This window comes from Dicentrarchus labrax, unplaced genomic scaffold (genome assembly GCF_905237075.1).
Source record: "Dicentrarchus labrax unplaced genomic scaffold, dlabrax2021, whole genome shotgun sequence".
Taxonomy (NCBI): Eukaryota; Metazoa; Chordata; class Actinopteri; family Moronidae; genus Dicentrarchus; species Dicentrarchus labrax.
The window spans coordinates 7,963,217-7,988,993 of NW_026136705.1; the positions used below are offsets into that span (position 1 = coordinate 7,963,217).

Here is a 25,777-nt window from a genome sequence, read left to right on the forward strand (position 1 = left end):
TGCAGAGATGTGCTGGTCTACAAAACATCAAACCCCAACAAATGTTACTTCATCATTATTTGAATAGTCATGTCAGTGACAATTAAAATGGTGAAAATCGGTAATTATAAATCATATTGCAATCTAACTTCTGTCAAAATAATCTCAATATGATTTTTTATAACATCATCACACACCGTGTGTTAAAAAAATAACTGTGAAGGCCTTACATTTTCTAGTGTTTAAATTCTTACCTTTTGATTTCCATGCAAATGTATCACAAAACTATTAGCTGAAATTCAATTAATTGGGGAAGAGAAAATTCTAATGGATCCTTGTTTGCATCTACTATGTGAAATTTAGGAGTTGGTTCAGTAGTTGCAAAATCAGAAGAATAGGACGCAAAAAGATGATAATTAAAAGAGTGCCAGTCAAACCTCAAAGGGTGAATAACAGTACAGAAAACAGGAAGGCAAACTGACATTTCTGTTAGTTTCATATATCATTACATTTGATTCATATATCAAATTTTGCTATTTCCATTAACCTTTTAGCAAGCAATACTTGGAACTAGGCTATAGTCGTGTAGCTAATAATTCCTGTTCGGACAGCTAGAGGAGGGGGCACAGTGTTTCAGCAGAGAGTGCAATACTGGAATTACACTGCATCTCAAATAGAACTCTGTGGAGTATCATGTTGCCCATGAGGCTCTCATGACTGGATTTTTGTTCAATAGATTCAGGTCTGCACTTCCACAATGTATGTGGTCCATGGTTATTCAGTCACAATATCCATCGACCATTGTTCTGCTTAATTAAGCATTCATTCACTCCCACTGCCTGAAACTGTGTCACAAAACAAAGGTCTCCATTGGCATGCAGGGCTGCTGGGACCATGTGAAGAGGCAGTGTGACACCAAACAACAGTACTATTTTTATACAGCATCTCAGGGCCTAGAGGTTTCACATGACTTAATGAATGAGATATATTATTATTGAAGATCATTCAGTGATCATTCATCTTTCCCTTCTGTGCCTTATTGTCTAGAACAACTTTGGCAGCATGAAGGGATACATGGCTTGAGAACAGGGGCTTTGTGCTTAAAGGTGTTTGTTTATACACCGATTATTCATGTGACACTTTCTGAAAAGTACATACAATGCAATCATTTCATTGTCTATTATAGAGCCTTACAACTCTGATCCATCTGTTTTATGATGGTTAAATGAACATACTTGAAGTTTTTGTATATAAAGTAAACAATGCACATTGTTGCTGTACATAGTATAGTACATTTCTTTTTCATATTAGCTGGCAACAAATATGACAAAATTCAATGAAAAAGAATGAATCATGTGTGATGGTGATGAAGGTATTTGTCAGGTCTCAGGAGGAAATAATACCATTCTGCTGTGAACAACTTAACACGTTTCTGAGATATTTTTTATGCCAACTGCAATTTCCTTTTTTCCATCCTCTTGTTAAGGATACAAGATATATATTGGGGTTGATAAAGTATTGGCGGATAATAATCATTTGTTTTGAGTTCTTACGCAAATTGTTTAGTAGTAGTCTTTATGTTCAATGAAAATGATGTGTTTTTGATGTAGTTTACTAGAAAAAGTAAATGACCATTTGAAGAGTCTGAAATGTGATGTCAGTTAGATTTGGTTAGGTCAGAGCTGTGGAATATTAAATCACCATCTTAGCTCACTACATCTTCATTCAAATATTTAGTTATCTTATTGGTATCAGCCATGAGAAGCAGGTAGTTATCAGTGTCATATCGGCTGGAAAAAGATTTTGTGCTGCCCTAATTGTATTAGGAATAAAAGGCCTGGATGTGGAAATGGATCCTAGCCAGCTTATTCAGAAGATAAAGAAGAAGTGAGATTCATGAATATATGAGTATTTATTGAGCGTGTTATGTGCGTGTGCCCTGATGTGAAATGATGGCTCAATGCGGCGACTGGCAGTGTGGCGAGTGAAAGGCACGTAAGGTGGAAGAGTAAAAGTTGCTTTTCCTGCACTGTGGTCCAGTCCTGTGAGCTAGTCGTACTTAGCTTGAGGTCAAAAGTGAGAGCGGGCCAGATGTAGATGCTAACACTGACACAAAGTGACAGGTTCCCAGGCATTCAGTGACACCATCGGCTCCTCCCCTACTCTCCCCCCCCCATCCTCTCATTGGCTCCAGCCGAGTCTTTGACCCTGCCTAGATCAGAGGGCTCACCAGCAGCAAGGCACATGGGTTGCCCCGGCCGTACCGGGCTCACAGTTGAGGGCCTGCAGCAGCCTCATATGTAAATGCAGAATAAATGAATACACAAGGAGCCCTTGTGGGGAAAGCTGAACCGTGTTCACCTGGAAAAGATAGGATGCATTTGAATGAACTCCTGATACCAGGATATAACTTTTAGTCAGACAGAATGAGTTTATCCACCAGGGGTAGAATGGTTGGTGGAAAAAAGCCTGTCTGGGACACCAGGATAAACATGTGAACAGGGTGACTTTTAGTTGAACTGGAAGTCTTCCGGGTTTAATGTAATGAAAATGAAACCATTTAGATAATAAAAATGAGCGTTTTGTATTCAGATGACTGAATGAATGACTGATTAAGAGCCATTATAGATGCAAATATTCTCTCCTTTACCTCTACCTGTTCCCCATCTTCAGGTCTTCACTCTGCTCCTGTGTTTGTTAAAGCTGATTGCATGCAGACCACTTAGCATTCTGAACACACCGTTAGTCTGACCACTTTCATCTCTGAGCATTATAATTCTGCAGGCTGTATGCTACTTGGCCACAGGAACAGGCACTGTGACTGGGTTAATCCTTCCAACGTGCTGGATGCTACACTTTTTAGATAAAAGAATAGTTTGATGTTTTGGGGAATTTGTTCTTGCCTAAAGTTAGATGAGAAGATCAATACCACTCTAATGTCCATACTGTAAATATGAAGCTACTGTGAGCAGTCACATCAAAGACAGAAATAGTAAGGCAATGAAGCTGTTAGCTCTCTTTTCCAGTCTTTACAGGAAACCTATCAAAGTATGACCCACATGCTGTACATAGCAAACCCTGAATTCAGTGGACCACTCCACCCCTGTCCAGCATGTGATACATTTATATGCAGGTTTAATATAGCAGCATATTTTACATACTCTCGAAGTTTGCTGCGCCTACAGTGCCAAGCTGCTCTGGGTCCATCCATTTATGCACAAAGGTGGTGACATTTTCTTTGCAGAGTCTGCCTTACCTTTGTTTGAACCACGATTTTTGGACATTTTCACACAGATTGAAAGTTCTCCCAGAGAATTATTTTCTCATATAATAGATAAAGTGAATGGAGACTAACATGACAACAAAAGGCCTTATGCTTAATCATTTTTTAGCTCAACTCAGATGGAAAAAGTCAGTTGTTGAAAGCTTCAGTATGTAATGAAAAAAAAGAAGAAAATTGTTTTTCTCTAACCAGCAGGAGATTTCCCCAGTCGATCAAACAATGAGATTACTCAGCCTGAGATCCTACCATGTTTTATTGTATCTCATGAACATTCCTCTGTGATAATTTCACATGTCCATGAGTTCCTACAGGGCTATCACAAGACACCGACACCAGAGAGGTAGAAGTAGAGTGGGGAGAAGAAAGTTGAACACCCACTTGGGGATGGGCGAGAGTGCGACACTGGTGGATGACCACAGCTGTGACAATACACCCTGGGGTCACCCTCCCTGCCAGCTCAGCCCTAAAACCTCTCCCTCGTTGTCGCTCCTCATGTCACAAGATTACTGTTTTCATGGAAGAAGACTCCTGAGGTCTGTTTAGCCACTTTATCCCGCAGCTACCAAAAACAGGTGGGATCCTGTCTAGCGCTGGTCACTTGTGGGAGGTAGAGAAACGGCAAGTAAGACAGAAAAAGAAGCAGTTACTATGGAAATCTCGCCAATATTGCTATGGGAACTGGAGCAACAGAGCCCGCTTTGTCTAGGATCTAGCTGTAATCGTCTCTCAGAAAGAAGCTTATGGTAATATGTGATGCTCTTATGAATTAATTTGTTAGGCTTTGTGTCCCAGCTGACATCATAGACCTTTATCAAATGGAAATTAGCGTCTCCTCAGGGTAAAACATGCAAGACATGAGAGTGCTTCAGCAAAATGATGTTCAACTTTTTGCTGGCCTCCAGTCAGCATCCCAGTGTTACATTGCATGGTTTAAATGTCTAGAATTAAAGGGGGATTTCACTAAGGACCAGTGTGTAGGATTTAGTGGCATCTAGCGTTGTAGTTGCAGATTACAACCGCTCGCCTCACCCTCCCGTTCACACCCTCCCTATCAAGAGCCAGTGTTTGGCTTGTCCGTTCTGGTCTACTGTAAAAACATGGCAGTTCTCATGATCATTCTGCATACTCCTCTAAATCTCACAGCACAGTTGGCAAAGTTTTATTGTTTTGTTCCTTTCACCTTTTCCTTTAAAACACTTTAAAATGACCCTTTCCTGACCTTGCTATATTGTGCTTGGGGCTCATGTTGAACTTTTGAGCACTGGGACCATAAACTTAGAGGTCATGTGCACTGTGCCAAAAACTCTTAACTTAGATTGTAGGAGAACAGAAACATTTACACCCCTTAAAAGATTTTCTGTGTGCTTTCAGTGGAGATATTCCAGCAGAGACTCCTTAAAGGGATGCGCAAGTGAAAGCCCACTGGAGACCTTTCAGCCTGTTAACACAGCGTGAATTGTGAAGGGCAGGCCTTTATCCGTCTATCTGGGCCTGCTAAAGGACCAAGTCATCTTGTCATTCTTAGGGTCAGGGGTGATCTAATAATGAGTGATCCTAACTCCTGAGTTTTAGGGTTGAAACATTTCGAAGAATTATCCAATTCCTAAGTATTCAGATTACTTTTCGTTTGTGTTAATTACCTCCTTAACTCATGCTAAATGCACCTGGAAAGGTAGTGAACTGAGCTGAAACCATCAGATTAGTTGATCAACAGTTGAACAACAACAACAAAATTCTGTGGTTTCAGCTTCTCCAATGTGAGGATTTGCTGTTCAAATCTTTCAGTTTTGGATGGTTGGACAAAACAAGTATCCTGTAGATGTCACCTTGGACACAATTTCTAACATTATTTTGGACTAAATGATTAATCAATTGAGAAAACAATGGCAGAATAATCAATGGCAATAATCATAAGTGGCTACCCTATATTAAACAAAAGATGCACTCTAGAAGTCTTAAGAACATACTTGTAACAAATTATGAAGTTAAATTGTGTTTAGTTGTGAAGCTGTTACCTGTGAAAACTGGCTGTTAAGCAGCACATTAAGAGTACATTTTTGTAAATGTCCATAAATAGATGTTAACGAATAACATATAAAAGTAGACTAAAAACTAAAAATGTGTTTTTGGGAGTAACTCCAAAACCAAACCGACATGGTGCTTTTTTTGCCAGTGTGGATGTAAAATAGATGTTAAATTGCATCCATACTAGTCTTAAGAAGGTCTTTGAACCTGATTTACACTGATGTGGATCTTGTTATGGACTCACTGTCTGATTTGATAATTATAAGTCTCATAACTTACTACAGCAGATTTACATTGCTAATTACCTGCTTGTTTGTTTGCTTGATAATTTCTTGTTGACTTTGGTTAGCTTTTGATGTGTTGAAGAACATTTTTCTGTCCTTTTTTCTTTTCTATTTTTTTCTTCTTTTTTTTTTGCTTGTGTACTCAAGTTCCTTTATTTAGAGGTCGAGTAGAGAACAAGCAGCATAGGATGATGTGTTTATGAATGATGAACCAGTGTGCCCAGTCGAGTCTCTCTCAACATTCCTCATTTCTCCACCACAGAGATAGAGTGCGCTTTTATTCCTCACCAGCTTTATTGCTGTTTGCCTCCTTGCTTTGCTTGTTCACCCATGTTTAAATTGGAAACATGGTGCTGAATATGTATCAGGGGTATCTAGGCCACGTTATTCAAGTAAAATTAGTTCCATGCTGTCAATATATAGCATGTATCATCTCATATCCATGAACCTGGCTCTACACGTGTGCTTATATAAGGTGAGATGTCCTTACAGTATGGTTGACACACACAGTATATTTCCTCATGTTGTCATTTTTATAAACTGTTAAAAAATATATCATTTGAAGGACACAGCCTTGGAGGTGTCAGTGGTTGATATGACGGACCGGTTCAGAGTGTTTTATTAAGATGCCATATTTCTGTGGGAGTGAGAAGAAAGTCATCGATCAACCTGCACTTATTAAACGGACAGCGCTCCTCCTTTGGGGATAATTGAATCCAACAATTCAGAATGAGTGGAATAATGAATAGAAGTACATATCAGCAACTCATTTACCGACAGAAACAAAGCCAGACTCGGCTGACAGGCTCAGCTCAAGCAGCACTCAAATGTGTGAAGAGTTTCCAAACAGCAGCTGGTTGATGGTAAGTCAAACTGGGTGTACCTACTTTGATGTCTGAGCTTCCAAAGGGGCGTGGGAATATTCTCCACAGGCACGAGGCGGAGCTGATCCACGGGGGAATATCACTAGGTTGCTTAATTGAACCTTTCTATTTATGATAGCGGCCTCACCTCTCTGGATTCACCGAGCAGCGGCACAGGAAACAAGCTCGGTTTCCCAGGGGGAACAACAGAAAAAAGGAGGGATTCATTACACAGTGCAGGCATCAGGAAATACCCAGCTCCTCTCTGCCTATTGTATTATTCAGTGGGGTAAAACCTGGGGGGGTTTATGAGGGCATTACACTAAGATTACTGAGATTAAAAAAACTTTGATGCAGATTAGCAGATTGCCAGATCTCACACAGCTGTGTCCAAGCAAGGAGGAAAGAGGAAACAAGAATGAGGGAAACAGAAATGAAATCAGGACATATGAAGGTCACTGAGCACCTGCGTGGTTTAAAAGCTAGTAATCTACATCACACGGACGCAGCCATGTACTGGTTGGCTGTACCACACACACCAAAATAAGTAATACCTAGTTATCTTTGGCTCCATGGGTACAAGTCTATTCAAGGTGACAAGATCACAGACAGGATGACATGATCAGGGAAGGATGTGTCAGACAGACTGGAAGAGAGATGGAAAACACCGCTCTCATAACACACAGTCAGCACTTCAGACGCTTTACCAGACAGTCCAGCTGTTTCACGCTCTGGCCCGGGTAGAAAAAGATGCAACCTTAGCTGAAACCATACCCAGAAAGACGCAGTTGTTTCATTGATTGCTCAAGTATTTGGGAGGGGAGTCATTTAAATCCAGCCCTAAGTTGAACCTTTTTTGTTTGTTTTGTAGCTACGTATGCTGTAACAATTAGTTTTAAAAAGAATCACATTATCATGAATATGTTTTTCCCAATTTAGAGGACTTTACACATTGCAAGATTTCTTCATATAAACTATCACTTCCTTTGTTCATCCACACTCCTTTCAGACTTTCTGCCAGACATTCAGCACTCCTGCCTCAAAGACTTGCGGCTAACATTTTCATGAATCTATTAATCTGCCTTTTACTTTCTATCGATTGCTTTGTCAATTTCCAGAGCCAAAGAGTCTTTGGTTTTGTCAGTCCAAAACCCAAAGATAATCATTGTATTATGCAGAATGCTGTGACAAACTGCAAATATTCACATTTAAGAGCCTGGAACAATCACATGTTGGCATTTTTGCCTGAAGAATTACTCAAACAATTCATCGACTTTCAAAGTAGTTGATTTATTTCTTGTTGATTGAGGAATCAGTGAATTGAGTTTCTGTTTGAGCTCTACAAATGACTGAACTGTAATATATTTACAGCAACGCCCCGCAATACCTCAAAGACCTCCTTACCCCTCACTCGTCCACCCATAACCTCCGGTCCCAAAGCACAAACCTCCTCCATCAGCCCCGCTCAAGACTCCGCACCATGGGAGACCGAGCCTTCTGCTCCGCTGCCCCTCACATCTGGAACTCCCTCCCTGAACATCTGCGAAAACCCCAGTCTGTGGACACTTTTAAAAAAGGGCTTAAAACTTTTTTGTTCAGGCAGGTGTTCTTAAATTGTCCTTAGATTTTTCTAATTTCACTATGCACTTCAACTCCTCTTTTAGCTGTTTTTCTTAATGTCTTTTATCACTTGTATTATTATTGGTTGCTGATTTTAATGTGTTATTGCCCTTAGTGTTTTTTGTTATTTTGTTTTTTTCTTGGTTTCTGTAGCACTTTGAGATTCTTTCATGAAAAGTGCTTTACAAATAAAATGTATTATTATTATTATTATAATTATTATATTTCTGCTGTAATATTCAGGGTCATTTAAAATGCTGCTTCTTCACTGCCCTGTATATAAGAGATCAGTCAAAGAGGGCTGTGTATTGGCAAGAACCTCGCAATTCAATACGTGTCACGATACAGGGTTACAATTCAATACATTGGGATGTATTGCAATACTGTAAGCAAGGCGATATATTTTTCTGATTTTAGGAAAACGATCATAGTATACACCACCGTATGTGGGGTTTTTTTCTGTGATGGCCAACAATAATTGTCGTGTATTAGTTATTTCCGTCAGACGTCTGACTGCTTAGTTGTCCTTGTGTTCTAGCTTGAGTTACGATACAGATGAATTCCAGTCTTTTTAAATGCGGTTTTCATGTGTTTTCCTGGACAGCTGTGTCCATGGCGGACCTCTCAAGCTTTTTATCTCTACGTCAAGCTCACTTAGGCACCTAATCTGCACTAATACTCTCTGAATTAAGGAGGAGCACGGTGACGGGGGCCGGGGTAGAGTCCATTAGCTCTGTCAGACCAGAGTTGAAACTGAGTGCTACATTTAATGGAAAGTCATAGTACTTAATTAATCACCTGGAATAATTTATTGTCAACTTTGGATTCTATTTCAACACGGCATATTCGGATATTTTGGACTCCTGTCATACTTGGCCTAGTTAGATTTGGTATTAAGTTACACAGTGCATGCAGTACATTTGAAACTTAAACCCAGAAGTAAGCACTGACATGCCTCACATACACAAGCTTTTGTCAGAAACAGTAAAAATAGCATATTTCTACAAGTACATGGATGAGTCAAGTTAACTGACGGGGTTTTTTATTGAAGAGCAAGTATCTGCACATTGTGTAAACATGGATTCAGTCATATGTCTACCTTTCAGTGTAAAGAAAAGCCTTCCACTTTCCATCAGAAGCAGCTTTACATTTGTACAAGAACATAGCTACAGTACAAGGAGCTCTCAGAAACACTGGGAGTTGAAAAGCATTTCTCGTCTGCACACAGTGTGTGTGTGTGTGTGTGTGTGTGTGTGTGTGTGTGAGCGTGTGCATGTAGCACTGTGGAGAGGAAGTTAAATAGGTGACAGGCTTCAGCTGGCAGTGTTTTGACACATTTGTCACATTTCTGAAAAGAAAACTCCTTTGCAATTCTTTGTTAAAGTTCTCAGTTACGCGACTTTTATAGGTTGTCAAGAACTTTTTCATTTAGCGATGTAGACCTAAACTTATTCCACTTGGGACCAAGCTTTGTTGTCTTTGCTGCTGAAGCACAGTACAGAATAGATTATATCTAGAGATGAGCCAAATCAAATATTAATTGAAGTTTACATTAGCAATCCTCTACTGTTGTTTCCCTACAAGTAGCTTCAAATGGTACTACAATAACTGTGACCCCTGTAGGGAAAATGTCTGTTTTTGCCCCCTGCACTGAGAGGTCAGGGTCAGCTACCAACAGAGCAGCAGCCCGGAGCTGGTTGGGATTCACAGTTCTGCTCCTGGACTCTTCAGAAAGGCAGATGTTTGTGAAGAAGGCTATCTAATTGAAGATTTATTTTCATACGTATTATTTGTCACCATCATACATGATAATAAGTATAAATGAATAATAATAAATAATCACATAAATAAGGGAAACATGATTTTACAATGTTTGTACCTACATCACTTTATCTGATAGAAGAAAATCAATAAAGTCTGAGCATGAGCATCAAACTTCAACTTTCCAAGCAACTTCCTGAGGGTACATCTCTTATTGTCACGTAGGTATGACCTACTTTTGACCTCCATGCAGTGTTATTACCGTCAGCAGTGGCTAAAAACAAGCTGTCGTCTTGTCATGATCTCCAGAAAGACCGTGGGCTAATCAGCTTACCCTGTCTGCTTTGGCAGGTGACCCTAGACACTGCTGTGTATCCAGATGACAGTTGGTGGAGGTCAGGTTATCCCCGTTTGAGCAGTTTTTTTGAATGAGAGGCCCATGACCATCTCCACCACTAATTAGTAGCAGACCACAGCTACCATTCAGTGCCCCTTTGTTATTCAAAGTGTGTGCTTGTTTTTTTTTTTCTTTATTTGTCTCTTTCCGGACGTTTTTTCACTTTGTCATTGATTTGACTCTTTGTTGTCATTTTTATTCTACTTGGATTGAATTTGCAACAAGCAATGTTAAGAGTCACTTCATACAGAGGTTTTGGTTAGGGATGCACAATATGGTAAAAACATCATATGTATATTATGTATACATATAGATTATTTTGATTATCTTGTGCAATATTATTCATGATTTGTGGGAATGCTCAATTTTCCATCACAAATCTAATTTTCACTGAAACAGCTGTTATAATCATGATGCTGGGACATTTCTGAGGGTCTGTATTAAACAAACTCTTCAATCTGCAGAACACAATTTGTAGGCCAGGGTATCTCTGCAGCTCTTCAGTACTTCATTATAATGCTGTTTGTCACACAGTTTACCTTTATCAGACTAATTGTAGCCTGCTTATTAGTTACTGCTTATTAGTTATTATTACTGTGTTTGATTCTGAATTTTTCTCTGGTGATTAATAAAGGTTTATCTTATCTTAACTACCTATCACTGTCTGATTCAGATATGGGGGCACCAGTGGCAGGCGGGGGTTGCAATCAGATTCCATGCCTTGGCACTATTTAAAATTTGATGCTTTGTCCACCTGATAATGCTCCAAAGTTGGATATCTTCTGAAAATATATGACACTACAATTATTTTAAATTATATTATAATTCAGGTCACCTTGATGTTCTAATCAGTTTCTACACAATGGACCACTGATATGTATCTTGACTTGAGTGGCCGGTATGCTGTACACCAGATGTACGAAATGTGAAAGCAGCCTCTAGCCGTCTATGTTAAATAAAAGAAAATCCATGACAGGAGTTATAAATCATATCATTATTACCTCTTACTCTGTTTCAGACCGGGGCTGGCAGCAAGAGAGCTTACACAAATGGAGATCAGGAATTCCATAGATTTTCAGTGACAGTACAATCTGCACAAAGTGACCCTGCATCCAAGAGCCATACCATCATTTTATGTCTCTGAAAGTGTTCGTGAGCGTGTTCTTCAGTTAACAGTCATGTGGATTTGTTTGTGGACCATAGGCTGTTAGGATGACTCAGCAGTGCCCCCTCCCAAGGCCCTAGCCCTCCGCCACATACCACAGATCTTTGTAGGGTGCTTTTGCACCATTAGTCCCACATGGGCAACAGCATCAGGCTCAGAGAGAGAAAGAGAGAGAGAGAGAGGGAGAGAGAAGGGTTCGGCAGGCGGTTGAACTATTGGCATGGGGAGCTTGCCCTGAAAAGGTCACATGCCTCCCTGCGCAATTATCCACTGTGCATAGAAACAGCACCCCCCCCACCCTCAACACAGACACACACAATGGTTTGACCAACACAACTAAAAATGGAAGATGGACAGTAACAGAACAGGATGATCAACGCACTGATGTGGGATTCACTGTTTATCTTAATTGTGTTTGTGAAATTGAAGATGAGCGAAGGTGTTACAAACATCCCCAGGAGAGTGTTAAAATAAGCAGCGCACATCAGTGGATGTCAGCTGGTATTGTGCATGTAGCATGAGATCATCAGCGTATCATGAAAATACATGCTCTGGAGAGTCTCACGTTGCATCGCCTCTTCTCTCTTGTTTTGCAGGCTACTTTAGCGCGTTAGCAGTGGTCCTGAGAACAAACAACGACTCGCCATGGACCAACGAGTTTGACAGTAAGAGCCAGTTCACAAATACCCCCGCAGAAAGTGCAAAAACTGTTTTTCACATCAGTCACATCACTAGCTTTTTCTCCATCCTGCAGAAATTGAGTTATCGTGTTTGATCGAGTCCATTTCTACAACCAGTCCCAGAATTGAATGGAAGAAGATAACAAACGAGGGACCGAGTTATGTGTACTTTCACGAAAGGATCGTCGGTAATGTATAACGCGAACAAGCCTAATGTCACTCTCCCCTATTTTTTTACTGTTGATACATTTATTAACATGTTTTTCTTCCAACAGGTGACCTGGAGCACAGAGCGGAGATCAGAGAACCAGCCACATTACTGATAACCAATGCCACCAGATTGGACACGGCGAAATATCGCTGTGAGGTCACCGCAGTTGATGACCAGAAGTCATTTGATGAGATTGTGATTGACCTCGTTGTAAGAGGTACTTGGACTTACCTGCATCATCGATTAATCTACATTGCATGTGTAGAGTCAAAGACATGAGACAGAAAATACGATAAAGTGTCTGGCCATTATTGTGCCCCTAAAGAGAGACCTTGCTTAGTGATTCACACTTTAGATGCTGTAAGATGAAACCGTGTTGTAGGTCGCACCAACCCTTTGGCATACGTACGATGTGTTATGACCAGACCTGCCCAGCTGCAAAGGCGTGTTCTGGGCTATAAGAGGAAACCTCTGAAACTGCATCTGCTCTGCTCTAAAGAAAGCAAGCGCTGCGTGTTTTGGTGGCGTTTTCTGGCACAGGCCAAAAATCCTGTACCCTGTCCTGTCAGTACACTGAACCAGGGTGACATTGTGTTTTTTGACAGCGTCTAACCAGCAGCATCATGAAGGAATGTGTCCGTTTGTTTTATCACTGTGATGCTTACAGAACATAAAAACTCATCTGAGGTGTAAAGCTCCCTAAGAGAGACTCTGATCATATGTTCTGTCACCACAGTAAAGCCCATGGTGCCAAAATGCAGTGTCCCAAAATCAGTGCCTTTTGGGAAGTCGGCCGAGCTGAGCTGCGTGGAGGAGGAGGGCTTTCCCAAGTCTCAGTACCAGTGGTTCAAGAACAGGGAGGAGGTACCCCAGGACTCAAAGACCAGCTTCAATTTCATCAACTCTTCATACTCGCTCAGCACAGAGACAGGAACTCTGGTTAGTATGTGCGCGCATGTGTTTGGACAAGGGCACGCATGAGCGGCAAGGGCGGGGCAGCGGGGACGGTGGCCTGACGCCCAGGGGTGGGGGCAGATATTTTGGGGAGACAGTTGATGGTGCTTGAGCCACGAGGGGAATCTGCTGTCCTCGTTTGCACATTCCTCAATTCTCACTTGCTTTCCAGCACAGCTCGATCTGCTCAGCGGCTCGCCTCCAACGCTCTCCTGTCAACCTTCACGCTGGCCTCTAAGATGTGTGACGCAGCAGAGATACTCCAGTATTTATCGTTATGGGAAACTGTAGTACAGGTGTTGCAGGCTAAACAGAACAAAACCATGGAAGTTTACAGTTGACTCATAGCTGTAAAGGAAGGAGGGTTTTTCTGCTGTACTTGCCTCGTTTTGACTGTTTTTTTAGAGCGTTCACAGAAACACAGTTATCACTCCGCTCTGCTACTCCCATGTGAGGAAATACTGCCCACACACTGCTGTAAGGAGTGCAGTTTGTGAAATCCATTATTTTGTAGAAGATTAGCCAGGAAAATTTGCAAGAATTTTAGTTTTTTACATAATCAACATTTCATTCATTTCTTTCATTAGTTTATTGAAGAGACAATTTTAATTATTCCAAATTGCATTATTCTGCAGTTTTACATTATTTTTTTCCTGAAAATAAAAAAATATAAAAAAGCGAAACTTTCACAAATATATATATAATATATATTTAGATACCAAAAGAGAATATAACAATAATAAATTCATTAATTGAAATATTTTAGAAATCTTGTTTCAAACCCAAAATTAGACTTAATGTTAATGCATCTCTGATAAAACTAGCCACAGTTTGATTTATTTATTGTTTATTTAGCAGGGTAGAGGTCACTAGTAATGTGCAGGTGTAAAAAAACAGACCCCACATAAAACGCTATATGAAATACTAAGAAACAAAAGCCAAGAATAATAACCACCCAGAAACAAAGAACAGAAGAACAATTCTAAACTCCCACTACGGAGCACAACCTCCGCAAACTCATCACCGTTCAAAACAGGTAATCGCAAGAAATGACCAACCAGACACTCCAGTGCTGGCTCCATTCAGAATCTCACAGCCCAGTGCCTACTGACCTGCCCTTCAACCATGTTTGCTAAATGTAAAATGTTTAAAAGTACTGCAGTCAGAAGCTGTTTTGCACAGAAGTTGTAGACCAAAATTGAACATAACCGTTTTTAAAAGGTCAGTGTAATACAGCACCACAAGCTTCTCTGGTATGTTGCCTTAAAGACGGACGGCACCACGACTGGGGTTCATTTTTAGTAGAGTTAAGCTGTATATGGAGCTCTCTTCCTTCACTGAATCCCAGAGGATTTCATCTGATATCAGCAAAAAACACTTCTGACCACTGAGTCGCTTCATTTGTTCGTGCTTTATCAGAACCAGACAGCAGTTCACCAGTTCTGTTGAATTTTCATGTTTAATCGTCTCCGGTCATGGGAACATGGTTATCACAGAGAATGTAAATGCAAATGTCACTCCTCCACTCACAGTAACTGGTGTTTCCCTCCTTGCTGACTGCACCTGTATAAAGAAGCCCATTTCTGCCAGTGTTACGGAATGTTACTTATCTGAAAATAATGAGAAACTTTCTCAATATTTTGGTTTAGTATCTGAAATTCTTTTGAGATACTATTGTCAAAATATTGAGATAGTTTATTATTATTACAATAATATTATTTTGCGATGCTAAGTCAATATTTTGGGAAACTTTTTTATTATAATGACTTACAGAATCCCTTTTTTTTCTGCCACGTTGGCAGAAATGGGCTTCCATACCTGCATGCTGCCTTTATATGTTGTAAAAAGCAACACAAACAAATTGAAATAGAACTGATCCTAATCCCATATGTTCTGAACCTTCTATAAACAGCTATTGACTAAACCAACATTGGCAGTATGAGTATTAGATTAGGGCTTTGCATTAATCAGGTTTATGTTTGTGCTTCCTCCGATGTAGAAGTTCATCGCAGTCAGAAAAGAAGATGCAGGCGAGTACTTTTGCAGAGCGAAGAACGATGCAGGACACTCTGAGTGTCCATCCCAGCAGATGGAAGTCTGTAAGTCTCTCGCAAATACAAAAATACGTCCTACGTGGTGATGAAATAAATCATCAGGCCTGATGTAACTATACTCCACTCTGTCATCCTATCTTTTAAGGCTAACCCTGATGTCAGTGTTTAATTCGTGCCTTCTTGCTTGAACTCCACAGATGATATAGATGTTGTTGGGATTGCACTGGGAGTGCTGGTGGTGGTCGTAGTGCTCTTGTGTATAACGGTGGGCATCTGCTGTGCATACAAGCGAGGCTTCTTCTCCAGCCAAAAACAGACAGGGAACAAGTAAGACATCCTCCCCTTCACATGATCAACAAATACATGTATTCCTCTTAAACCAGCACTACTTCAGCCTGTCACCCATGGGACCATAATGTGCTTTGTGTCTTTTAGCTACAAGGTTCCAGCTAAAGGAGATGGAGTGGACTACGTCAGGACAGAGGATGAGGTCAGTAGATAGTAGTTAGCTCTAGAAACCTGTATACTTTGTAAATGATGGCATGTTAGGCTGCTGAAGGGCAATCCAGTCAGCGTATTTGATTATCGTTCTTGGACGTCTAATTGGACGTTTACAGGTACATGTGATGAATTAATGTGTGCTATAAATAACCACAGTCATGCTTAATGACAGCCGCTCTGTGCTAATGAGGCACCATCGCACCATAACTGCACTTCTGTGAAGTTCTCAAGTGGTGGGGCAGACAGAAGTATTGATATGTGAACGGCTGATTTAACGTGTGTCTACTTGTGGGAGTGGAGCCGAGGCCCTGGCTCGGGCCCCAGCGATTGATCTTTACAAAAACCAAACCAGTCTGAATAAAAGAATGCACATGCATCCTGTCTTTGTGTACGTTGTCAATCTACACATACCCCCTTTCTGCCAGTGCGAACCTAGTGCTAGTTGGATCAGTTGGATCAACTTGCAAACCTTTTTCCACAGACTAGAGGGCCACCATAGAGCCACATTGTTGCTTTGCTGTATACATCTCCAACTTTAGCTATTGTAACCAAGGTTTCACTAGCTGGCTAGCTGTTGGTCAGCTAACATTAACCAAGCAAGCATAGCCACTACTTTATCACATCAGTGTTAGGTTTGTAGAAAGTAGGAGCTTGCTAAACAGCTAAGAAAGACATAGCTGGCTGGCCATGAGGCACCCCCAGCCATTTTGCGGTTGGTTAGGAGCCAGTTCTTTGGCTGTTGAAACATGAATAACTGCTTCAAGATTAGGTGCCAGCTCCAGATCAGCCCTTGAACTGTGGAATATGGGTAACAGGTGTATGACTGTGTATAAAATATGAAATTCCTATTTTATAGAGCAGTAAGTTAAAGTAAAATCTCCCAAAACACAATAAGGGCATATATTCATTAAAGCGGTGGAGGAAGATGGAAGGAAAATATGTGTATTCCTATGGAACCAATATGACAAATTCTTAACTACTGCTCCTGTTTGGCTCTATGTTCTCCGCAGGGGGATTTCCGACACAAGTCGTCATTTGTGATCTGAAAAAGGGAGAAGATGATGAGGGGCGTTGTGCTGAGTAAAAGACATGACATGTGGGACTGTACTCCACGCTGTCTGACCACGGAGCTGCCACAGTTCATGCTCTGAGCTCTCAGCATGACTGAAATCCAACTACTCAAGTTTGCCAAAGGTGACAAGATTCCACAGGACAACAATATGTAAAACTATTACACATGTAGGGACTGAGATTCATTTGTCAATTTTTATCACCACCAACTGAATTCTTTAGCTAAATTATGGAGTTCTTACTTTACAGTTATTGCATGGTTTGAAACGCCTAACAAGGTGGAGAAAATGAAACATTTCTTTGTTCAGCCAGGTAGAAAAGGAGGAGTCTCTTTCCTCCAAAGTCAGTCTATCATGATACCTTTCTACTGTAAAATGTTTTAGCTTCAAATCTTTTCTTCATTTGTACAACATTTCTTTTCTACTGTTGAAATTTGTCAGACTATTTTTGATGGAATATATTTTAAAATGCCTATAGATAAAGGTTTACTTTTTTAAATATTTGTAAAATACTAACATGTGTTTTTTTTTTTATTTGGTTGTGGATAAAAATATGTAACACTTTAACCACTTTGCATCAAGCTGTAAGCATTTACACCTTTGCAATCGGAAGAAAGAAAGACAAATGAAAAATGACTCGTATTAGCATATCAAGATGTGGTTCTTGATCGGCGGTCTTACATATTTAATTTCTCCTCTGGGAATGCCCAGCTTCTGTTGTGAGAGACTTCCATGTTGATGTTTGTAGATAGTCTTTGTCAGAGGCTTTGAAGAGTGCCAGTCAAATGCTGTGAAACACTGTACACAATCAGTGCTGCATTTTCTTGATTTTAAGTGTCCTTCTCTGCTTGCTGTTAATCTTGTATATATTGAATTTACTGTCCAGGATAGAGTTTTGCTGTCATACATACGTTCAGTATTACACTATTAATAATGATAATAATAATATTATTAAGACAGGGTTTGTAAGTTAACCTTCCAGACCCAACCTAAACTAAAAGATCTGCCCTGAATAGACATGGTACTTTGACATTTTACTGTGTAAAAGCCTCTATTTGAATTCTAAAAAGAAACAAATAAGTTGACCTGATAGAGAACAAAGACCTTTCTGTTATTGTGAGTGACAGTTAAATGCCCCAACTCACAGACAAACGAATACAGTAAGGCAAACCACATTAATCACAGAACACAGTCTTTGACATGACGTCCATATTTGCTGATGTCCAGTCTGTTTACAAACTAGTTTTGCTAATACCTGGCTAAATGACTCTTCCTAAGTCCCGCCTCTTTTTGCTTTGTGCTCCAATAACAGTTGAGCAAGCCTCAGTCAGCTTTCTCCTTTGCTGTACTGAGATATGATATGTGCTAGGCTAATCTATGTTGAAAAGACAAACATGTTTTGAAGATGGTGAAAAGATAAAAGCGCCATATATATTCACATCTGACTATATATGTATCTTTTAACTGTCTTTTCAACATAGACGAGGCTAGTAGTCTGCCTCTGATTGGTTAGTGCTCGTTGCCTGCACTGGCCTGGTTTGGTTAGGTTTAGGCATGAGGAGTGGGGCGGTTCTGGGTTAAGGTAAGATTATTACAGTAAGCCAGTCAGAGAGGGCGGTTCATTCAGGAGAAAGTTGACTGAGGCCTGCTCAACTGTTACTGGAGCACAGAGCGAGAAGGGGCGGGACTTAGGAAGAGCCAAATAGAGAGTAGAGCTCATCTAACATTTCTAACCTTTAGTTGCGACTACATGCTTTAGCAGTTCTGACTGAAGCTCATATTGTACACAGAGCTGACCTTACACTTCAGTGTTCCAGTAACACACAGCTGGGGTCTGGAGGGTTAACAGTTGTACTGATTGTATATAGATATTTGTTCTTTTTTCTCTCTCAAGATTAATTATGTGAAGTGGTGAAAGATGTAAAAAAAAAAATCCTATTTGAGGCGATATGAAACTCTTTCCATTTGTAAGACTGAGTAAAGGTAACATTGTATCATATCATTCATAACACAGGCTCGAGAGCGTCTGAGCAGCAGCATGGCAAATCAAGTCGTGACTGGAAAAAGGTATTCAGAACAAACAGCTCAACGGTTCAAAGTTCCGTTATTTTTGGCTCCTTCTCGTCATCTTTTTGAGCTCACACACACACAAGGTACACATCAGTATTCGTGTAACTGCCATGCTGCTCTCCTGAATCTCTTGTTCAGCTGTTATGAATGTCTGAATCATGTGGTAGAATGTTAGCCCAGCATCAGTCGTGGTAGAGACGATCTGCCCAACATTTGCACATAGGAAGTTGTCAACACTGCTCAGTCTTTTTCCAAGTTAACATGTTGCATTAAGGAAGCAAGAGAAAACGTTTCCAAGTGTACTATTAACCCAATTACTGTTACAGGTCAACCATACGGTCACGCAGCACACAGTTGCGTAACGTTTCCCCTCTCCATTTGTACAAATTTCATTCCTCTTAAGTGCCTTCTGCCTTTAAAGTAGTCCAGTATCTCTGCAGCCACGCTCTCTCCCGCTGTCCATACCGTTGGAGGCTCCGCATTCATTCAACCACAAGCATGGCGTTTGAGAGGAATGATGTCACTGCAAATCTCCACTACCCCTTCTTTACATACGTATCTGCAAACTTGTAAATAGCTTTTTTTTTCATAGATTTGAAGGTTTAGACCTGTTGAAGTAGACATAGAAATATATTAGTGCCTAAATATAGTGGGAATTATTTTTGGTAAAGACACATAGCACTATTAGGCAAAAGGAAAAAAAGAGATGGACACCCAAAGCAGGGACGTTTGTATATGAGCTGTGGTTTATAACACGTTTGAGCAGACGCATTGTCCTGGCTAACTGAGGTGTGCTTGTCACTTACACCACCGCCGGCCGGGACAGTCATTTTGAAACCCATCGCTGCTTTCAGAAACAAACGCGACGTTCAGGCCGAGAGTTGGCTCAGTATTTGTGAAAGTGTCGTGCAGCTGTAATGGAGCTCTAATACAGTCCATTTACCATTTAATTATTCAGGCAGTACGAGCACATTATGAAGCAGAGTCCACACACGGTGTCAAACAACAAACTGGAAACCATGTACAGCAGCTACATGTGGGCCTATTTTTAGCCCGCAGGCAGTCCTGAGTGAGTCTGTCTGTAATCTGGCTGTGTGTTGTAAAGCAGTGGTGATAGAGATTATATTTACATCCCAGTGAGATGTGATGTGCATCCTGTGCACCACAGTGAGAGGCGGTTTCCACTCTGTGTTCTGTGTCAGTGGGAAGGTTAAGCCGAGCTAACTCACCATTGTGTTTCTTAAGAATAGCAGCGCTCCACTGATCCAGGAACTGTTACTGACTGAGGACCGGTACATCATGTAAGAAACCGTGATTTTCTGAACCAAACTCACACACAGTAGAATGTCCGTTTGGGGCCTGCTGGGGCTGTTTTTGTTCATTTTACAACCACTCTATTTGTGATTAATAAAACTCACTTCTAATATTACTGGAGACATTTGTCTTTGCTTTTTCTTCTGCTGTGTGTGTGTAAGTGAGGATTCTGCACCGCCAGTCTTGTTATTTCATAATTCCTCTGCTTCTCCCAAATCCTCCTCGACTACTCCAGAGTCTCCTGCTGTTCTCAGAAATCCTATCCAGCATGAAAGTCCATCAAATATCCCACTGACAGCATCTTTGTTGATCTAAAGCCGTAATCTATTAGTGGGAGTTAAGCCATTTCTACTTTCTACGCTGAAAACAGCTTTCTTGTTCCTCTCTGGTAACTGTGCCAACTGGCAGCGACTTCCTGGATAAAGAGCATTATAATCAATGAGCTCAGCAGCGAGTAATATATTGTGGCTCGCAGGAGCCGATGGACACTTTTATTTCATTCACAGAAAAATATATCAAAGCTCGGGTCACCTATTTGGTTCACAATGGGATAAAAAACACCTTTCAGACTGTGGAGCTGATGAATAATCTTATTTTCGAACATTTAAGACAGTTAAGGCTGTGAGGAAAAAGACTGCAAGCCAGAAAACATGGATGTAAACAATGTAAACAATGCACTTAGAATTAAATCAGCTTTGCAAATACTTCATGAGGGAGGAAGTACAATCATCGTGTGTTAGTCTTAAAGAAGTATTTAGGTAAGAAACACCAAAAGTAAACATACATTTGTTTGTTTACAATAAAACTGCACAGGGTGCTTTTATAACAAATATGTTTACTGTAGGTTCAGCAAAGTATAAAACACAAAAACACACACTTCCCATAAAACACACAAACCTAAACAAAACCCATATAATGCAGGAAAGGAGTGTTCTGTTATCGTACTTGTTGACAAGGTACCAAAATAACATCAACAAATGTTCCAACATTTAATAACAGAAACTGGTCAAAGTAAAGATAAATAAATAAACAGCAGTTCACTGCAAGACCCCCACTAGAGATTTAATGGGGGGGGGGGGCTCTGATTGGCCACCCCATTATCTTTCCCTCTTCCCTCAGTGGGCTGTGTTCTTCAGTAGAGTGAAGATGCTATCATATGAAACTAACGCATCCATTGGTACCACCATGTGATGCATGTTGGGAAGAGGGCCAAGTAATACTCCAAAGTTAGGCTAAAGTTTGGCAATGACATGCCCACACTATGTTAATCCCATGCATCCATTTGCTTGTTATATAAAAGCATATATAAAAGTGTTATTTTCGCCGAGTGTATTAGAATATCTCTGCATACTGGGCTCCATAAACAGTGTTGGGATTGTATACACTGGGAATGGAAAGCTGAGACACATATTTCACCCCTGCATAAGTCATTGCTCCACTTGAATGAATGAATGAGCCACAAATGTTTTCAATTACAGGGTGCTTTTACTGTTGAAATTTAAATATTACTGAAGTAATATCATGGAGATATTAATATTAATATTAATATTAAACCATCTCTCTGGATGAATGAAGTTTTTCTCTTTCTCAAAATTTCCAGACGTTCATTTCAAGTGGTGCAGTTTCAAGAAGTTGATGTGTGGTGTGCTTTAGGGTTCACACGTTTGAAAACTGACATGGGGGTGCCGACCATAAAACACAAGAGTCCATGGGCGCTGGTAGCTGGACGTAGGGGGTGCTAAGGGGGCTGCAGGACCCCTAAAATCTGGCATAATGAAAACCATCAGTTCATAAAAATGTTCTAAAGGACATTTTACATTGTTTTTTCTCCTCAAAAGTGACACAATTTGTGTAAAAAGTTGTTAATAACTATAAGCTATAGCTATAAATAATCGTGGCCATTCAAATGAATGCAAAAACCATCAATGCCATGATTTAAGTATGACCTCATTATATAGACTGACTTTCTCCCAGCACCCCAACTCTGACTGACTTCCAGCGTCTCTGCAAGAAAACTACATCGTACTACTATATCACTATCCTACTACTGTATATTCCATCAGTCATTTTCAGGTCTAGGGGTGCCCTGGTTGGTTGCCTGGTGTAGCTTGCAGCCCGTGTACTGAGGCTGGGTCCTTGGTGCTGAGGTCTGGGTTTGGTTCCCGGCCTAAGGCCCTTTGCTGCCTGTGTCATCGTCTCTCTCTCTAAATTCAAGATGACAAATTCACACTTTTAAATCCGGGCTACCAGGAACACTTGATCCTCTTGTATTTTAGTCGGACTAGATGCTCAGATCATGTGACTGACAGACCCTGATCCGGCAGGGGTCTGACAGGTTCCATTCAGGCACAGTTCATTGGGATTTTCAAGCTGATTTTAAATTTAAATGTTATGTTAAAGATTATTTGACTTCACCAGAATTTAACATGACTATACACACGTATACACACTTCTTCAAGTGCCACTACACCACTCTTATTATATGGATAGTGTCATTTCTATTTTATTATTGCCATGTTTGTTAAGCCAGCCACCGCAGTTAGATCACATCATGTGACTAAAACTTTTCATTTTGACCTAGGGTGATCTTTTTTTAGCGCTAGCAGGGTGCCATTTTAAGTGGTAGGGGTCCTCTGCAACATCAGTCTACTATGAACAGACATTATAGATAGACTCCAGGTTCTCTGCTTATGTTTGGCGACAGTGAGCAAATACCGACAGAGCAGAAAGCTGTGTTGGCCGAGCAGACACCACAGTGAGGAGAAAACAGACGGGAGAAAACCGTACTTGACAGAAGGATGAGGTCTATTTAGAAAATCTCACAGCATGATGTGACAAACTGACACATTGACAATATATTTGTCCATATCAGAGCGAAGCTGCAGCTGCACCTAACTGCTCTCAGCCCTATATGAATAATTAGTTTCAGCCATTTCAGAACAGCTAGAGGGGCCTCTGCTTGTTAAAAGTTGGAAGTCATTTGTCCAAACATGAGAAGGAGTTGTAGAATTTCTCCGTGTGACACTCAGATGTCCCAGCAGGCTGCTGAGGGACGATTTTTTTTTCACTGTCTCTGAAATGAGTCACTGTTATGAAAGAACCTTGTTAGGTCTCAGTTCATGCAGCAAAAAGGCTCCAGGGGAGTCATTTATCTGTTGTCAAGTCTGATCATAAAAGGATTTACAAAAGGAGGATCGCTGTAATATTTTCTCGAAAGTCAACAGAGCTAATTACGCAGTTAAGAGAAACTGTTCCCAGAGGAGCTTCGTAATGAGCTACAGTGCACACACACACACACACACACAGCAGACACAAAACACATATGCCGTTTGTAATATTTCTGCCTTATACACATTTGTCATATAATTACTGTTTGACGATGTGCCAGCAGTGTAACTGATAAGTGTGTATTTGCTATTTTATAAAGAATGTGATATAGAGCAGTCAGTGCCAACCCTGCACTGCAGTGGAAACCTTTTTATAGCTTCAGCTTGTCCAATAAAATCTGGGGTGAAAACACGCAGTTCTTATAATGTGGATTTATTTTGGCATGGAAATAAAATAAAATACTTAATAATGGCACAAAATATCAGCAATGCAAAAATCTTCTTAACTGAAGTTGAGCTAAGGATAGCATTCAGGTTGATCTGGCTCCTGTTGTTATTGAACTCCGCTCTCTAGTGGCACAGCACTGCCATCACAGAAATGTTTTTCATGTTTCAGACACAGGAAAGACTGTGAGTGAAAGCTTTGAGCTACAATGCAAGGAGAAAGTAATACATTGACTGTAATTGTTATTGATTCACAGATGTATTTATTTCCACTGTGTCAGTTCCAGACACCTAAAGCAGTTTAACTGTGCATTCCTGACCTCTTGTGCTTAAATCTAGCACAACATGCTGTCAAAGGTTTTCATCAAATGTGATCAGGTGTTAAGATGTTTTGATAAATACACTACCACTCAAACGTTTGGGGTCTTTCAGGTTGTAGACAGTCCTCTTTTATTTTGAATGAAGGCTTTGCAAATAAAGTGCTATTTTGTACATGGAGAACAAAACACTGTACAACACTGTAATGCATTATGTTATTTTAACTTTTAAGTTAAAATATGGAAAATTTTAATTTTAAGTAATATAAACTCAATTTAATTTAATTTAAAAAAGATTCAGGATTAAGCAGCTTTTACTAGTAATTTTAAGTTACACTAACTTAGTTTTCCTGATTAAGTACTTTTTGGTGGGTGTTTTGTTTTCACAGTACAAATAAAAACAAAATTCAGTATCACTAAAAATTACAAAAGCTACTCTATCAAGTGTGTTTAGAAAAAAAAAAGTTTCAACAATTTTTTGGAGTTAAATTAACTTATGTGGTTTTCTACAGTGAATTGTTTGACTGACAACTGAAAGGGCAGAAAGAGAAAGATTTCTCTCAGCAACCGTTATCAGAGAACATAAGAAATCAGCTGTCATTGTAGAAGAAACTGGAAGCTTAGCATTAAAATCTGCTTGCCTCTAACAAGCTGGAATTAACAGTTAGGTGTGTTGTTTTAGCAAAGTGATTCTTAAAACTTCCCTAGATGCGGCAACCAAGTCTCATGGTTTAGGCCACATGTTGTGGTCCTGTCCGTCTCTATATGTTTGGTCCCCTGTATTTGATATTCTTTCAGCACTATGTGACTCACCCCTTAAACCCAATCCAATCACCGCCATCTTTGAAGTAGCACCAGTGAAAATCCATGCCACTGATGCGCAAAAGAAAGCAATTGCTTTTAGCAGCCTCATAGCACGCACAATGACACTCATTCACTGGAAATCCAGCACACACACCCCTTTCAAGAGCTGGGTACAGGAGGCATTGTCTTTGCTCCAGGTTGAGAAAATGAGACATACTGAGTGGTTCCTATCACGACAAGTTTATTCAGATATGGTCCCCATTTACTGAATATGTAAAGGTACTGACTCTATGATGCTACCTGGCTGAATTTGTCCTAGCATAACCCACAACTAATGTCTACATATGGGATCTTTTTCTTTTCCTAATTTATTTACTCCCTGAAATACATTTATTTTTTCTGTTTTATGGTATTACTTCATCTATTTATTTTTGTTCAGTAATTTGTCCACTGAGTGCACTCTTGGTCCCAGTATTGTAACTTCAATATGTGTGTACATGTGAGTGTATGTGTGTCTCTATAAATGCAACACTTATAAAAATTATAAAAAATAAAACAAAAAACTTCCAAATAGAAAGAGAAGGTTGGTCTAGGGTTAGCACTACTGATAATCAGCTGAATACAGAATGAAGTGACAGACCACAGTTTAAACCTGTTCAATCTGACCACTGAGTAGACTGCAGAGGGCCCAAAGAAAAAGTGCTTCCCAAAATATTTAGAGCCAATTTGCACTGTTGTGGTTCATTAATGATCTCGGGTCACTGACTCTTTTCTGGACTGGAAAACTAATTCACAGTGGAACGGTATTTGGGGTTTACAACAGGTTAGTCCCCTGTCAGGCAGCACTGTGGGGACATTGACTAATAAGAGGTTT

General features: G+C 40.2%; 1 protein-coding gene across 1 annotated transcript in view; it reads left to right on the forward strand.

The window, feature by feature from the left end:
• LOC127364230 (junctional adhesion molecule 3B) overlaps nucleotides 1-20,346 on the forward strand; it is a 50,721-nt gene extending 30,375 nt beyond the window's left edge. Inside the window, exons 3-10 of the mRNA XM_051401620.1 lie at nucleotides 11,974-12,042; nucleotides 12,132-12,245; nucleotides 12,333-12,485; nucleotides 13,005-13,207; nucleotides 15,222-15,321; nucleotides 15,474-15,603; nucleotides 15,712-15,766; nucleotides 16,788-20,346. Of these exons, the coding sequence (XP_051257580.1) occupies nucleotides 11,974-12,042; nucleotides 12,132-12,245; nucleotides 12,333-12,485; nucleotides 13,005-13,207; nucleotides 15,222-15,321; nucleotides 15,474-15,603; nucleotides 15,712-15,766; nucleotides 16,788-16,823 (860 nt within the window). The 3' untranslated portion in view covers nucleotides 16,824-20,346. The remainder of the gene's footprint in view (nucleotides 1-11,973; nucleotides 12,043-12,131; nucleotides 12,246-12,332; nucleotides 12,486-13,004; nucleotides 13,208-15,221; nucleotides 15,322-15,473; nucleotides 15,604-15,711; nucleotides 15,767-16,787) is intronic.
• Nucleotides 20,347-25,777: the final 5,431 nt, after the last annotated feature.